The sequence below is a fragment of the Pempheris klunzingeri genome, chromosome 3 (genome assembly GCF_042242105.1).
Source record: "Pempheris klunzingeri isolate RE-2024b chromosome 3, fPemKlu1.hap1, whole genome shotgun sequence".
NCBI lineage: Eukaryota > Metazoa > Chordata > Actinopteri > Acropomatiformes > Pempheridae > Pempheris > Pempheris klunzingeri.
The window spans coordinates 3,042,182-3,059,486 of record NC_092014.1 but is presented as its reverse complement, the minus strand read 5'-3'; the positions used below and the strand labels follow the sequence as shown (position 1 = coordinate 3,059,486).

The 17,305-nt window shown below is 41.3% G+C and overlaps 2 protein-coding genes across 2 annotated transcripts in view; both read left to right on the top strand.

The window, feature by feature from the left end:
• Positions 1-13,738, top strand: part of lcor (ligand dependent nuclear receptor corepressor) — a 69,503-nt gene extending 55,765 nt beyond the window's left edge. Inside the window, exons 5-7 of the mRNA XM_070828508.1 lie at positions 3,009-3,476; positions 7,756-7,843; positions 12,598-13,738. Of these exons, the coding sequence (XP_070684609.1) occupies positions 3,009-3,476; positions 7,756-7,843; positions 12,598-13,738 (1,697 nt within the window). The remainder of the gene's footprint in view (positions 1-3,008; positions 3,477-7,755; positions 7,844-12,597) is intronic.
• The window catches only part of hoga1 (4-hydroxy-2-oxoglutarate aldolase 1), a 199,544-nt gene that overhangs the window by 102,812 nt on the left and 79,427 nt on the right, over positions 1-17,305 (top strand). The gene's annotated exons all lie outside the window — the stretch shown is intronic.

Here is a 17,305-nt window from a genome sequence, read left to right as displayed (position 1 = left end):
GTCAACAAGATCACTGCAGTGGCAGGGATTACCCAGTGTGATGTTTAGGTGGAGCACAGAAGTCAAGTAACATTAGCAAGGGATTAAGAGATCTATCACAAACAACAAATGGCAGCAACACCTACGTGCAGGTCTGTGGCGCAGCTTTACAGCAGCCTGTGGTTGACAATAAGTCAGAGACTGATGACTAACGGCTAATTAGCAGAGCTGCAATGAAGCTGAAATGAAAAGCCTATAAATACAAGATTAATAAAGTGCTTTGGTGTCCGTATTCTCTTGAATTTGAGGTTTTTGAAGTTGATTTTGTGGATCAGTGCGCAGAGTTCATAGGTTTAGTTGAGTTGTCATATGTGCCTGAAGACTCTTAAAACACAGTCTTGTAAGTGTCATGTTTTTACTGAATGTTGATTAAAGAAGTTCATGGTATTTTCCTTTTTTTTTTAAAAAAACATGTCACAGAACAGACGAGGCTTAGACACCATTTGTTTTTACCTCTTTGTTTTCTTGCTGTGTTCGACTCCAGCTTTCTATTCATGCCTGGCACTTCCAGTGTTCACTGTCACGCCGCTTTTAATCATCTGTGGAACAGTTTTTTAATTTTCTTTTGATAACATTGTTTATTTTCATAGTGTTTAATAAAATGAAATGAAAACTCAAACACATTCAGATAGTATAAGTGCAGGCTTGCAACTTGTGAAGAATAACATTGTTTCACAGTTTGTTTTAAGCTTGCATTAAAATAATCTGATGGTTATAATGGTCATAGTCACATGTTTAACACGGGAAGAATGAAAAAGCCTGAACTCTTCATCCAGACGTCACTTTTAGTCCTGATGCCACACTTAGAAGAGCCTCAGGCTGTCGTTGGCCCACAAGGAATCAAAAGTTCAAATGAACAAGTCTGATAGATCATCAATGGTTTTACTATTCTTTTTATGATTTATTACTTATGACTATGACTTTAGTTGGACCACACAGTGTGATGAAACCGCAGACAAGCTATGAAACTCTCAGAAGTGGTGCAAATGAGTTGGTGATTTGGAAAAAGTAAAAAAAAAATGACTTGAGGATGAAGCACTGCAGAATTAAAAGAGCAGATGTCTGAAGCATGGCTGTAAAATAGCAATATGCATGTGTACGCAGACATTAAGTTGCGTAAATGTATATTCTGTATATATACCGTGCAGATTATATGATTTTTGGATTATTTCAGTATAGCTGCGGGATTAGATTTTTGGGCTAATGTATTGTTTGGAGGATTTGGGATTCAGTGGCACGCAGGAAAATATCCAAATAATGTAGCTGCTGGTCGTAAAGAGATGAGTGCAGCTGATTTATCTGGGACAATGCCAGATTAAAGCATTAATGGCAAATGAGTGTCGTCGTTGTCACTGTTCTGCTTAATGTGTATCAGCCCATGAGATCAATGGCCGGTGTTTGATGTGGGCTTGTTTTGTCGCAGCAGGGGATGATGGAAAGTTTGCTTTTCACATCTGTATTTTCTCTAAATAGTCCCCTGGTACTTGTTGCAATTTTATTTATTTATTTGTGTGTGTGTTTCACTGTGCTGGATACTTATTTTACAAATCGAACCAGCAAAACATGTATTATATGGTAGGCTATGATACAAAAGGATTTTAGATGATACAGAATGGTGTGGTACAATAGCAAACTTCCTCCTTTTACAGCATGTTTGAATAGACTAATCATCAAACTCTTCAAAATATTCTATTGTTTGCTCTCTAGTAACCGTAGTGGAGAATAGTGAACTGTGCAAGAACAAGGATAAAAACTGCTCTGAGATATTTCTCACAGTGATAGCAGGGCTGCAGCTAGCAGTCGCTTTCATTACCTTTTCATCTGTCAGTTAGGAATTTTGTTAATGGTTTAACCCTTCGGAGTCACATGTCGCACGTTTGAAAACGTAAAGCTGTGACACAAGCACGCAGGTGCTCAGTTCAAAGACTGTTGGAAAGCGGACGCTTCAAACTTTTTACAAGTGTTTGAATTTTGTCCATCGGCCTATTAAGACTAAAGTTATGAAGAGCCGAAGTCGCGCACTACAGCTCTTCTACGAGTTAGAAGATGCTGAATCTGGGGAAGAACGTTCTGATTGTGAGGAAGACTCCTTTCAGAGGATGAAGAGGATGCTGCGCGTGAAGACGAACGAGAGGAGGTGTCCGCGCAGACCCCCGCTCCTCCAAAGATCCAACTAGTTCCTACTCGGATTTTGTGTTTCTTTTGCACTTTTACATACAGTGTGTCCATATATTATGTCAGAATAAATAAATACTTCTAGAATCACATAGGTGAGGTTGTGCTGAAAAGAAAGACACAAAGAAAGGCAAGCTAAGCCGTTTTAATGGGAAACACAAAGGTAAAATGAAAAGTTACCCCAGACTCTGAAGGGTTAATCTAAAAAAAAAAGTCAGAAAATTGCACTGTAATTCCAGGAAGCCCCGAGTTATGTCCTCAAATCGCATGTTTTGTCCAACTAACAATGCACAAAAATACTCAATGTACACTGATAGAAAAGAAAAGAAATGAGCAAATTCTCAACTGTGGGGAGAAAAAAAGTTGTTTTTGTCAGTTGCTGAAATGTTTTTCTCTCCTCTATGGTATCATGGATTGTCGTGTTTATCTGTGCAGGCAAGTTCTAGTGATCACAATGTTTTAAATACAAATGGCCGAACCTCCGTGCATTAACTGATCTTTTTGTAGACGTGCACAATGTGTGAGCGAAAACATGAAGGCATTCTTGGGAAATTTAAGGAGCAGGTATGGTGGGCAATAATCTGCTGCACACACTGATGTGCTTCTTTCATCTCAGTCAATAGGCAGGATTAAATGCTGCTTCTGGGGGATTTTTGGATTATTTCAGCATAGCATCAGGATTACATTTCAGGATGAAATGGGATAAATAAACTGTTGAACATGGCAGTGACTGAAGAAATTCCTGGAGGGCAGGATGCTGACATGTTTTGTCCCTCTGTCTTGTTTCTCTCCAGACCTCCCAAGTTTCTCAGAACCTCACATTCCTCTAGTGGCTCGTGAGATCATGCAGCGAATGATCCGCCAGTTCGCTGCCGAATATACCTCAAAAACTACTCAGGACGACTCGCCCCTGCCCAACGGCATCATGAAGGACCAAAGCCTGCCGAGAGCGGCGTCTCTGGCTCCGTGTTCCCCACCTGGGCCCCTGCCAGCGTCGAGCTCCCCTCCATCGTCTGTCTCCTCCTCGCCATCCCCGACCCCAGGGATGGGCCTCAGCCCCGCCTCTGCCGCCGTCGCTGCCTCTGCCTCAGCTACCGCCTGCAGCAACGGTACGGGAGCCAGTAACGGGGGAGGAGGAGGAGGCACGGCTGCTGCCTCTGCACAGAATCCTGTCCTCAGCAAGCTTCTCATGGCCGACCAGGACGGCCCGCTGGACCTCTCTGTCAAAAAGAACCAGGATGAACCAGAGCCCAGCCAGCAGGGTGAGAGTTCTTGTCACCTATGAGGGTTTTATTACCCAACCTTTATTTTAAACTTAACCGTAGCTTCTAATATTGACGCCAAATGGCAGCATCTTTTTTGGGAAGTCCCCACAATTCACCATTATACATACACACACACACATTCACACTTTAATCAGGAGCATTTCAACAGCTTATCTGAATATTTTTCAGTGGTGTGATGGTCGTCCAATTGAATTCAGATTAGGTTATATAATATAAATAGGTGGGAGTAGAAAGCATGTTAAAACTTTAGAAAAGCTTAAATGAATACAAAGTCAGATTATCAAAATACCAGCTGACACAGATGACTTTGAAAAGAAGGGTTTCTTCTCTTTCCTGGTATACATCAGATGATTAAACTCATTTTTACAAAAACGTGCCATCACCTTGACATTGTTAAAAGACAGATGATGGCACACACACACACACACACACACACAGATTCATTTTCTATACATAGACTCACATTCAGCACATACAGATTGGGCTCAGGATCAGATCACTGGAAAGCTACCGTCTATTGGATTGAGCCCTCGCAGCACTATTCTGAGCTCTGAAATGTAGCTCAGGGCTCAATCTAGGTTTAATCAAACTAAAGCAGCAGGGGGTCTGCGTTTGGATCACCGAGCGGTGCTGCAGGGTCGAAGTGACGGCTCGCTGCTTCCACCCTCAACCACACTGTGACCGGTCACTCACTTTAATACCAGCTTTTTGGAATCTGCTTACTGTAAGCCTCCTTAATTTTTACAAAAAAGATTTAGGTGTTTACATCGACCTCATGCTCCCACATTATCTCTCTTTCTATCTCTCTCTGAACATAAAACACCTGACTCAGAGTGTCCTCAAAGCTCGATCATATTCACATATTGTACTTAATTTCAAGAAAAATATTAAATGCTTAGTGCTCCATTCATCATGAGTTAAAAAAAGTAAGTGAATACAACTTATGGGGCAACAGAAACGTGTGTAATACATTCAGACATTCACTAATATGTGCCTAATTAGTATTTTACATATTTGTTTAATATTGAATTTGACCGTCAGACACATTATGTGCACTAAATCACCAGATTTACTGATTTACTGGCCAAGAGGGCCAGCGGGGAAGACAAAGACAGCTACAAACACACTGAATTGCAGACGTATGTTCATCAGGTGGACATGAACGTGGCTTCAGTTGGGTCCTAATGTTGCTCTCTTGTCTACTGAAGAAGCCCCTGTTTACTAATACGCTTGCCACAGCTCGTATAGATGACAAAATGACTGTTAAAACCTGCTAAGTACTAATTATCATCCCAGCCAATCATTCATACTACACAGCCAAGAATAAAAAATAAAAAAATAGATGCAACATTTTTGTCGCTGACAACAAATCCACCCCCTCCTGCTTCTCTGAGCTTGAATCCCGTCTCAACATTTTTAGTGATGCTTTGGCTAATTTTGCCAAGTGTCCATCTGGCTGCCTGCTCAAACAATTTCTAAATTACATAAACAGGGAATTTACCCAATTTTTTTTTTTAGGTTACCAAATATCTCACGATCCCAGCAAATAGCATGTTTTCCTCATCAGCTGCAGTTCCTACTGTCGCAGTCTATTTTCGAAACAGTGATCCATGAGGTCCCGACCCAAAGCCCACTCAGTGTATAGTATAAGGATGATTTAAGCGTCAACAACAAACCATCATACTGTGCAAGTATGTGCTGCAGTTAATGATTAGATGATTTGAATCGGGGGGGCACCTTTCTGCATAAATCTACATGTTGATGATGATGAAACAGTTTTTTTTTTTCTTTTCTTGTAAACTTATTAATAAACGGTTACACGGGGAGTTCTTGTTTCTACCAGCAAAGTGTTCTATGAAAGCGAGCGCGATAACGTAGATGTAGAAGCTAATTTACATGTTCATTAGCTCAGAGAAGGACCTCATTAGTGTTACTTGTGTGTAATTTATCATTGTTGTTCTCTCTGGACATGGAGCCAAAATTCTCTGCACACACACGGTGCTATTCTTCATGCATATACACTGGATATATATATATATATATAAATATATATATATATTTATATGCACATGCTATGATTGGTATGACCAGATTATTCTTTTTCTGTCTGTCCCTGGGCTGTACAGTGACACTGTTTTTCATTTCAATATCACCTCGTGTTTTCTTTTTGTCCGATTAAACAACAAAAAGCCCCTGAAGCTTAGCGAGTCCTGTGCCTATATAGGATAGGGTTAAAGGGGTCAGAAGGTCAGCGACACTCCGGGGATTTACGACAGCAAAATACAGGAGAGGGAGAAACGCAGGGAGAGTCTGTTCATGAATTTATCCGTGTATGTTTGCATTTCTGTGTCTGGCCTGTATGTTTTTCAGTTTCAGGTTTTTTGAAAACGCTTAATCTGCCTGCAAAATCTAAAAATGTACTTTTTAAAAAGCTTTTTTTTTTTGGACAAAACCATCTTATATGGTTTCTCCTAATCATTCAACTCTCTGTTGATGAAAAATAACAAAACAAAACTGAGATTTCCTTGAAAAGATGTTCTGACAAAATGAATAAGGTTCAAAATATTTTCAATTTTTGCATCTTTTCACTGAAAAATCTATTTATTCTATTCCAGACCAGAAACTATGTCCTACTACGAGAAGCCACATGAAATCTAGATGCAGTGTTGTACACTGTTGCTAACCCTAATGCCCCCAATTTAGTTAAAGCCTGAATCCACAGTTTGCAAAGGTTAATTGTGGTTTAAGTTTCACTGTGATATGTTTGGAAGAGTTTGATCAATAAAGTTGAGAAGATAAACACTTTATTTATCAAGAATAAATCACATTGTCACAATCATTTCATGAGAAGAGGTGAAAAAAAAACATTTTATATTCCAACCTTATGGGCAACAGAGTAGTAGAGTGGAGGGAGAGCAGGTCGCTGTCAGCTGGAACCAGCAATGCTTTCAAATAGACCAATCACAGGGAACCACCTGTTTCTCATCACCCTCACCCTCACACACACACACACACACACACACACACTCTCTCTCTCTCTCTCGCTCTCTCTCTCTAAGGGCTGGAGAGATAAATCTGTCACATCACCATCAAAACAAATACGACCCAGGGTCACAACATGTATTCTGCCTTAAAGTCCTGTTTGAACCAGTAGCCGTCACGCTCGCTCTTCCCGCATCAACAGGGAATAAACAATCGACGCTAATCGCGGTTGCCATTTCCAGGAATACTTTTGATCTGTAGGTCAAAGATGGATTAGTAAAGGTTTGATACACGGAGCAGCCCCAAACGGCGGATTGCAGGGAGGATGCAGATGTGGAGGATGTGGATGTAGAAACCTTTAACCCATATAACTTGCTTTGGTGTTTTCATCAATACTTTCTTTCTGAAATATAAGATCATTTTAGAAATATTTTCCCCTCATGTCTGTCTTGCGTACTTGTGATTTGCCTGACGAACATATTCACAAATAAGCTGAGATTTTTCTCACACAGCATGTTGCCATGTTTTCCCAGACTTCATCGCTTCGGTGTCACAGAATCCACCTGTTTTTGAAACACACAGAACATCTTGTCTTTTCTTTTTTCTTTTTTTTTTTTGGTATCTAACCACAGAAATAGGAAAAACAGAAGTCATTTTCATATGCAAACATGCAGGAGAAGTTGCCGAAGCCGTGAATCAGATGCCGATTTATTTCCTTGCTAAAAAGTAGAAACAGATGGGCGGCAGTGATGTCTCTCTGTACAGTAAATGAAGTACATGTCTAGTCGGTAAACACACATCCATTTGCTCTGCATAGATATAAACCTTAGCTTCTCTTGGTGACATGATTTATTCACTAAGCCTGCTTCCATTGCACCTTGTTGTATTTTGTATTTCTTATCAATACACCAATTTGAATCACCTTCCTTTTCCACGGCCAAACGTAAAACACTTTCGGTGACAATTCAAATTTCATGCATTTCCATTTGCACATAAAACCAGCTGGACTGAATATTGACTATACATTGTTTTTTTTTACAGCTGACAGTCTTTTCTTTCGCTCTAAAGTCTGAGAAGTTGAGCAACAACTAATGTGGATCCTTAATAAATTCTATAACATTATAACAAACATGGATTTTATATTTAAAGATATTGATATGCAGGCCACAGTGTAATATGTATACAGTATGACGGACCTTCAGAAGTATTTATATTTGTGATTTCTCAAGTCTCGTGTTTAACCTTTTGCCTGCCTGTGTGTGTTTATCCTCAGATGGCGTCCTAGACCTCTCCACCAAGAAGAACAGCGCAGGCAGCCACAAAACCTTCCCCAGCTCCTCCCCTGCGCCAGGGGTCAAAGGGTAAGGTCAAACTGCAGCCTGCACAACTAAACGCTGCCCGAGGTGATGATGTTACAGTCTGATTCAGATTCACAACGGTGTCCAGATGCCAAACCACAGTCAGGCTTCTTGTTTTTAGCCAGCAAGGATTGATTTCACAAGCAGATAGACGACAACCATCACCGGCTGAGTTTAACATTTCTACGTTCAAATCAAACGAGCCGAGAAGAGACTCTGCAGTTAAACTTCTACATTTCATATGCACCTGTAAAAGGAAAGTGTGTGTGTGTTTAAGTTCACGTTGCTAGACTTCAAAGGGTCACAGGTCAAGAAGTGTGGGAAGTACAGCCCTGGTTGACACACCGCTCTGTATCTTCTTGGTATTCAACAAGCTATAAGTACACTGCGTCTCTTTGTTACTTAGGAGAATGAAAAGAGAGCGGTATTTCTTTTTCTTTTGCAGGAACAATCAAGCTGCTTACTCGGCTGAGGAGCTACGAACAGCTTTGTACCAAGTGCTGGATAGTAAACAACCGCTAAAACGTCTCAATTAAATTCCTCTATCAAATATATAGATTATTCTTAATAACTATGATTTAGTGTGGCCCAAAATTTCAAAGGTCGTTCTGTGAGCTGGTGCTGACGGAGGAGAGCTGTTGACAGTTTAATTATAGTTCATCAGATTATGTTGTTGACTGTCTTACATACTCTGATGCAGTTATAACACACTGTATGTAGCTCTCATCAATCACTAAATGTAATGCCCCTCTGAGCAGCAGTGCACACGATCATGGCTGCACGGTGCTCTGTCTCTGTGTAGCTGTTATCTGAAACTTAGGTTGTGAAATGTTCTTGTCCAAAAATATAAAAGAAAGGGAAATAAACACCATTTTGACAGGATCATTCCCATTTTGTTGCTTCCTCCGTTAATAATAAGGGTGTCCGGGGGTGTCACAGCAAATATCAGCAGAGCAACAGTGCAGCTTGTAAAAGACTTCAAATCAAATGCGGTAAATGGGAGAAAGCAAAAGCATCCGGTAAGATCGTCGAACATTCTCACAAAAGATGCATGAAGATAAGCAAAACGCTGAATCCTCTGCTGTGCAGCAGCACCACAGAGTTAAACCACCGCACAGACAGACATGTGTGCATAGTGTTTATTAACTATGGATATTGGGTCATATATCAGAATCAGAATCAGAATCAGAATTCCTTTAATAATCCCCAGGGGGAAATTGCTTTTGTTACACACAGCTCCAAAAGAATAAGCATAAACTTCAAACACAAAAGTAAAAATATGAATATATAAAAATTATGTATTAAAAATTATTACAAATTATTACAGAGGTAAATTATTGCACCAGGTGAGTCCAGAGTCTTATAATAATAATAATAATAATAATAATAATAATAATAATAATAATACCACTACTACTAATAATATATAACATGTACATTCAGAGTAAGGCGTATTATTATATATATATTAATATTATGTATTATATATAATTATTATTATTATTATTATTATATATATTGTGGTTGTATCCCAGTAGAAGTGTGAAACCTTTTCAACCCGTTTAAACGGTTTTAAACACAATTGTGTCATCGACTGCTGGACTCTTTATTAGATTGTTTGTTCGCTTTCACTTCTTGTTTATTTCAATGAACTTTATAAAGCACTGTTGTGATATTGGGCTATACATAATAAATTGAATTAAATTGAATTGAACAGTCGGTGACATAATGTGGCCTAATAGCTACGTAATCTACATTTCAAACTGTTGTAAGATATCAAACCTCTACTAGAATACTAGCGGCTCTGTTGAACATCACGCTCCATCGTGCACCTTTTCCATCTTTCTAGCAATAAGTTGTTTACCTTCAGAAGAAAGGCTCAAACCCAGCTGTAAGTAGTTGGAGTGTTGACTTAAGGAGAATTGACTTAGTGGAAATAGGGAAGCAAAAGCTCTGCAGGTCTTAAAAGAGCCGAGGCCTCTTTCTAATTTGGGGGCGCATACTTCGATCCCCCCCTGCGGTCGTCCCCGAGCGACTCCTGCCAACGCCTCCCACTTTTCATCTCATACTTACCGATTTCATTCGGCCGATCGATACCTGAGCTGCTTTTAATCCCATAGCAAGGCCGTACATCCACGCTCGTCTACAGGTATTTGTGATTTAGACCCCTCCCACGTCCGTGCCCCCCCCCCACCCCGTAGTGGGAGTTCACCGGCAGGATGCGAGCACAAGACGGAGGCCTTGACCACTTTTCTGTTTTCGTCTGCATGTCATTGCCTTTATTGATGATCCTCAGCGTTGCAGCCCGATCATTTATTGATGAACATGTATTCTGCCTTGAAGTCATGTTTGAATCAGTAGCCATCATACTCGCTTCCTGCATCAAGAGGGAATAAACAATCGACGCTAATCGCGGTTGCCATTTCCAGGAATACTTTTGATCCGTAGGTCAAAGATGGATTAGTGAAGGTTCGATACACGGAGCAGCCCCAAACGCCGGATCGCGGCAGTGGAGGATGTGGGCAAAGAAAACCTGCACCCACCATGTGGGCAGCGTCTCTTCGATCCAGCAGTGAATACACCTCCAACCGCTTTCTGAGCTGAGATTCGAAGTGTTGCATTGACATTACAGTTAATGCGAGTCCCAAGTGGCTAACACACGAGTGGTTCTTCGTGTTGAAAGGCAGAGCTGACTACATACAAAGCTACCAAACAACCTCAGTGTTTACTTCTTTGGATTGAAATAAGCAGAAAGAAAATCATCAATGGAGCAAACACAGATTTTTCATTTCATTTCTTAGACTCTCAAAACTTGGAATGTGCTCATCAAAACATTTTCTCCAGACGCCAAGCTTTCTTTCTTTCTTTTTCTTTTTTTTTACTGTAACACAAGATATTGCCTGCTGACACAAAGGCCCAGGGGGTAAACCTTGGTATGGAGAAGTATTTCAACAATAGGGCTAAAAGCAAAATTAGAAATCGCACCTTCAGCCCCTCAAGACCTGAATTCTGCCTCCTGCCTGAGGGTCCAAAGGCCCCAAAGGCCCCAAATGCCCCAAAGGCGCTAAGGTACCAAGCCTCCCCGGGAGTCTCTAATGATCAGGCCATGTAATATTAACTACCGGAGGAGGCAGAGCCTGCAGTTCCTCCCCCACTCACACCAATTCATCTTTGAGAGTCAGATAACTCCCAAGGCACACACCAGGTCAGTGTGTGAATTACAGGTTACCAGACTCCAATTTAAGCATCTTTTCTGACCACGTTTGTGTAAAAAAAAAAAAAAGAAAAACACAAGAACAAAAACTACAATTTTCTGACTTTTTAGATCTGTTTGTGGTAATTAATCATTTTACAGTTAACAAGTACACCATTAAGTTTTGCTTTAAGATTTCCCATGATGGTCTAAATGTTGTTTATGAGGATCCCCCCCCCCCCCCCCATATGACAAAAATGCAATTATTAATTAAGTCTGAAGGCTTAAAAATTAAATGTTAAAAAACCGTTCCAACCTCAGAAAACATCTGAGAGCACAGATCATACGCACAGATGCTGAAACATCTTCCAAACCGTGTCATTGGGGATCCCCCTCTGTTATTTGTATTTCTTTGCTCCTGTATTTTCTCAACTGTGTGCTCACATTGGATGCTCAGATCCACCATTACTGTCTGGCGCAGCCTCCCTGATGACTGTGTGCTTACTGTAACAGAACGCTCTATTAGAGTGCAGGCTTGAAAGCCTCTCGTTAACCCTGTATTGTTTTCAATAAGCTTGAGACCGCCCACTGTTGTAATCTGTCTTGAAGCTCCTGCTGAGGACTCCCCACATCGCACAGTTAGCGGCACTGGAGCTCACCAGAATATGCCTCCAACGGAGAGAGACACAGTATTCCCCTCAAATTTCTTCTCTCCTGTGCCATCCGCTGACTTGACAAGCTATTTCCTGTTATTATGAACATAAGCAGGCAGTTTTGTTTTTTTAAAAGAGCCTTTCCACTGTTGCTATAGTTACTTAGCAGTAGGAAGATTGGCTGCAGCAGTTCAAGTGAAGGCACTTTGCGTGCACAGTAAACGTATGTTTCAGCAGTAGAGTGTCTTCTCGCAGCTCCTAATGTGTTCAGATGTTAACTGGTCTCCCAAGAAGTGGAGTTGCCTTCTGGGATTGTTATATTTTGGTGTTGTTATATCTAAAGGTATACAATAATTTTGTGTAGTGAAACGTGTGTTGTCTTGTTTAGTTTTCTTATTCTAAGAGTCTGCAGTTTCTCTTGATTGATTGATTTTCTTGAAGTTTGATTTATTTTGCAATTTATTTTGCAGGTCCCGCTTGATAAGAAGAATTTAAAATCAACATGAACCTTATTTAATTGAGACTTGCTTATGAGTGTCTCTCACATCTTTGTGCCACCTCAGTTTGAGTGCAATTACAGTCACTAACAACTAAATGATGTTTAAAAGGAAGGACAATTAGGAAAATGGCTCGTTTGCAGCTATTTTGTAGAAAGCCTGATGTGCAAGACCTCACCTTCAAACCTTTTCACTGAGCAACATAAACACACTGCTTACTTCTCAAATGTAATTTATCTGTGGCTTTGTTATGTTGTTTGTGTCGTGGATCCGTTGACGATCCCATGCAACACAAGATTATAAAGTAGAACAGGCGATGCGTATCAAACCCTAGTCTCAAGAATCAGTTTTGTCTTATATCGAGATCCCGGACACCGTTCCTAAATTGTCCTCCTGTTTTCTTCCTCCATCCAGGCGTTCCCTCAAAGTGGATCAGACCCTGCCAGAGGTGGATGAGGAGGACGGCCTGCTACAGAGAAGCTTGCAGGAGGGACTGAGGGAGAACTACGTCAACTCCAGCTCCTTCAAGCCCCCAATGGCCCGCTCGCTGCGTATCAAGGAGGAACTCCTCAGCCAGAAGCACCGCCTTCTTAGCCAACCTGCTGCTCTTTCTTTGGCTAATCTAGAGTCAGCTGGCTTGCTCAATCACGGGCAGTCTCACTCCTTGCTTGGCCAGAAGGGGTCTTCCTCTTTCTGGGCGAGCAAGGCCCACCTCGAGAGCCTGATGAAGCTAAAGCAGGCCAGCGGAGCTCTGAGCGGGGCCCTCAGCGACCTCAAAGACCTGCCTACATTCCTGGAGAATCACCACCACGGAGCCTTCTCCTTCAAGAGTTCCCTCCACCATCACCACCACAATCAGGTCTCCAAGGCCCAGCACCACCACAACGAGGGCAAGAGAGACCAGGGCCACTCGCCTCCCGTCGACCTAAAGATCCCCCAGGTTCGGGGCATGGATCTCTCCTGGGACTCCCATTCCTCTGAGCTGTATGGTTACGGCGCCATGGGGGTTGGTGGGGGTGGCCATGGGGAGAACGCCCTGAGCCGGAAGCTGAGAGCCATCTTGCCCAAGCAGAACCGCCGGGGAGGAAGCCTTGGAAGCCTGCTGGATGGGGCGGCTGACTACTGGAGCTCTGATTTAGACCACTCCAGTTCCGGACCTGCGTACTCCACCTCCGACGTGGAAGGGGACCCCAACTCCAAGCAGCCGAGGAAGAAGAGGGGCCGTTATCGCCAGTACAACAGCGAGATCCTGGAGGAGGCCATAGCAGTTGTGATGAGCGGGAAGATGAGTGTGTCCAAGGCTCAGAACATGTACGGGATCCCGCACAGCACCCTGGAGTACAAGGTCAAGGAGCGCTTGGGAACCCTGAAGAACCCCCCAAAGAAGAAGGTCAAGCTGATGATGAAGGTTGAAGCAGGAGGCCAGGATTTTCCTGCCGAGTCAGAGAACATGCCCACCACAACCCCACGAGACGACGGCCAGCCGCTGGCAGCTGCTGAGCTCAAGAACAATGTAAAAGAAGAGATTGAAGACAATTTCAAACCAATCGACTAAACGACTTACACATGTAAACCTCAGTCAAATGACTAAAGTAATTTGAAAATGGATGGGGCTTTATTTGTGCCAATTTACTTTGCAGTATCTGGGTGAGCACAAACGCAGGGATAACATGAGGAGGATTCTAAAACAAACTGGAGATAAAGAACTAATCGGATGGTTTTTAACAAGTGTCGCTTAAGTGACGCTATGTAAGCATTTGTTTCGCTTTTATATCCAGGGGCTTAACAAATGCAGCTAAAGACATTAGTTAAATGACAATTAATGAAATTTCCGTAAGCATGCTGATAATCCCTTGCCCAAAAACCCAATGCCCTCTTTTCTGAACTTGATACACTGAACCATTGCTGCTTATAAATGCAGTTTGGGCTTTGGACCATTCCAATTCGGGGGAAAAATAAGGGGATGGTTGAAAATTAACTCCTTAAAAAACTGACAATTAGTCCCTTTACTGCTCCCCTCTCTCATGGAGTACTAGCTGAAAATTGGTAAGTGAACTGTCTACTACATTTGAAGCGAACTGTTAAGTTTAATCATACCATTGATAATACTCACCAGGGTTCTGAATCAAACCCCATTCTCTTATTGCCAGGTAGCCATGACGCTTTAACTGCAAACTTTTTTTCTTTCCTCTTAAGATATTCTGCTAATCTCTGTGCGGACGAAAGCAACATTAACCCGTCCTTTTTGAATGAGAAAAGACACACAAAAGTCATTCAGGGATGCATGTTTGTGAGTTTCGTGGACACTACTGACTTCTATAATCGACATCTTTTCCTCTCTCTTAATCGTTTCATTTGATTTGTTTTGCTTTCTTTTGCACTACGCTTTGGGTCTGGCGCTTGCAGACCAGGTTACCTCGGCATTGTTGCCCATGCATCATGCACTTATTATGGTCTGTCTCTGAAGCCCAGTCGCAACCTCGCAACGGGTCAAAGAGGTGCACATCGCCTGCATACGCTGATCCCTAATCAGATCCCAGGAAGCTCTAAAACCCTGTTTGTTTGTTGTTGTTGTTTTTTTTTTTGTTTTTTTTGCCAAGGGACAAGTTGAGGGGTAATCTGATTACGGCTCAGCTGTTTTTAAGGCGGCATGCTACCTCATGGACCTCCATCAGTGTCTCACTGCTGATCCTGGAATGCCAGAGCTGCCTTCAGGTTGCCCTCCAAATGGTGACAGAAGTGAGCTCATCCCCTCGTGGAGATCTTTATAGGATGAATGCCTTTTAGGATCAGAATGTGAAACTCTGCTGCTATCCAGTTGATTATCCAGCTCCTACACCAGGCTTTAGCTAGCCTTAGCTAACGGGTTTTTGGCTAGTCTCAGCTAATAACAACACATCTCTGAAGTTTTTTCTTTTTCCTTTTTCTAATCAAACTAAGCAGAAGTGGCTTAGATGACGAGTTTTAAAATCCTTCTCCCTCAAACTTTTAAGAACAGTTTTAACGGCAGTTTGCTACAACAATGTGCATTTATAGAGGGGTGTTCATTGTGGGACGGCGGGTGGGCAATATGCAGTGGGGAGGGGTAGTTGATAGAGGCAAGGGAAAGCCAGATTTAATATATTATAAATTATTATGACTGATGATGTAAAAGCCAATCTGTGATTCTGGATGATTTCTTTTCTCCTCATTTTTAACTCAGGGTAACTGAGACAGATGATGTGGGTTTCAAATATGGTTATTTCCTGTTGGACCTATAGAAGACAGACAGGAGGACAGACGAGACGCGCCTCTCGCTAATGCTCTGTCTGCCGGAGGAGCCATGCGAGTAAATATGGCAGCGCCACAGCGGACAGACAGACCTGCTAATGAATCATGAAAAATAACAGAAAACACTGACAGTGGGTTTGGGGATCGAACTCATGGCGCTCAGCTTCTAAAATAGCACTTTTCAAAAAAAATCAGAGAAAAAACAAGAGAAAGAAAGCTGTTTGAGGTTATGCATGTAGTGTAGCTCTTCTCTGGGGGATATGGAGGAGGGGAGAGAGATGGAAGAAAAAAGCTTTAGTGTGTAAAGACTTTCAGAAAGCTGCAGCTTGGACCCAAACTACTCTTTTTTTTTTTTTTTTTTTTTCCCTCTCGATTACCTCCACGATGAAAAAAAAAAAAAAACCCCAGAAAAAATCAAACAAAAAAAAAATGGTCGACAGCTTGAACAAGTTGAGTTTTGTGTAGTGTCGTCTCGTTGTTTTCCCTCCCCTCACCGCTGAAGCACCAGGGATAGAAAAACTATAAACACGTTTTACCAGATGGGGAAAGAATATCCCTCAGAGGACACACAGGTGGATAGAAAAATTTTTTTGTTTTTTTTGTTTTTTGCTCTGTGGTAAATGTTGCTCTTCGCTCCTAACACTGCCTGGTGCTCACCCAGTCTGTGAGATTTTTAACATGAGAATTGTACCTCTCTGTTCAGAAGAAATGATGATGATTCACTCCTTTTGAAATGTATTGTACATTTTATTTATTTGATTTGGGTTTTTTTTTTTTTTTCCTTTTGATTATTCTCTTAAAAATGGCATGCACCACTTTTTTTTTTTTGTGGCTGATTTTGGGGGTCGGACCAATTGAGTATATTATGTTGAGAGGATTTCAACACAATTAATCAAACTCATACTAAGATATGAATTAATCTCAATCTAATTAGAATTAGAATCATCTACTATTTGTTGCATACAATCTTAATTTTCCCTGCTGTGGTTATTGGTTATCCACCTTAAGCTTTGTAGCTCCCTTGGCTTGATTGGCAGGTATGCATGGCCAACGGGGGAAAAGCTGGAGAAAAGACCCTGAAACAACATTATTTCCAGGGGGGTCATCATGCATGAAATGCGTCCAACACTTTAACAATGCTGAGCATTTGAAGTGTCTAAAAGGTTGTGAGCGTTGAGTTGGACCCAGTTTGACAAAAACGCAAGTCACAGTATACCCCGCCTCTGAGGAAGGAGGAAAAAAAAAAGAAAGCAACTGTTTCATCAAATGCATGTAAAGCATGGACTTTAAAGGAAAAAAATATGTGTAGAAATAGTTTAATTGGCACTTAACGCACAGATTTGCATGGATAAACTCCAACAGCACTTAGACTAAATTCCCCTGAGAGGGGCGATTCCTTGAGGGCCTACCTCCAACTATCTGTGTGTATAATTTACACAAATCTTTAAATACTTCACAGAAAGAAAAAAAAATCTATTGCTTTTCTATACATTTTCCATTACTAAGTAATTAAATTGTTTTGTAAAAGTCCCATTTTCAGCCTGATCTTATCTACTGAGGTGCATGCCATTTAAGGTATATTTATTTCATTTCATTTGATTATTATTATTATTATTATTTTTCTTTTGATTGTTTATAGTCATGTGGTTAACGGCTCCCCCTGTCCAAAAAGTCCTCCTTCTTGCAACTGAGTCTCACTGCTGTTTTCAAAGAAACCTCACGCTATATTATATACTTAAGAGAACAGTATATATCTATTTATATACATATATATCAACAAATACTCACATAATGAATGTAGTGAAAACTTTAAAAAAAAAAAAAAACCAGAACAGTGATCTGCAAAAAAGAT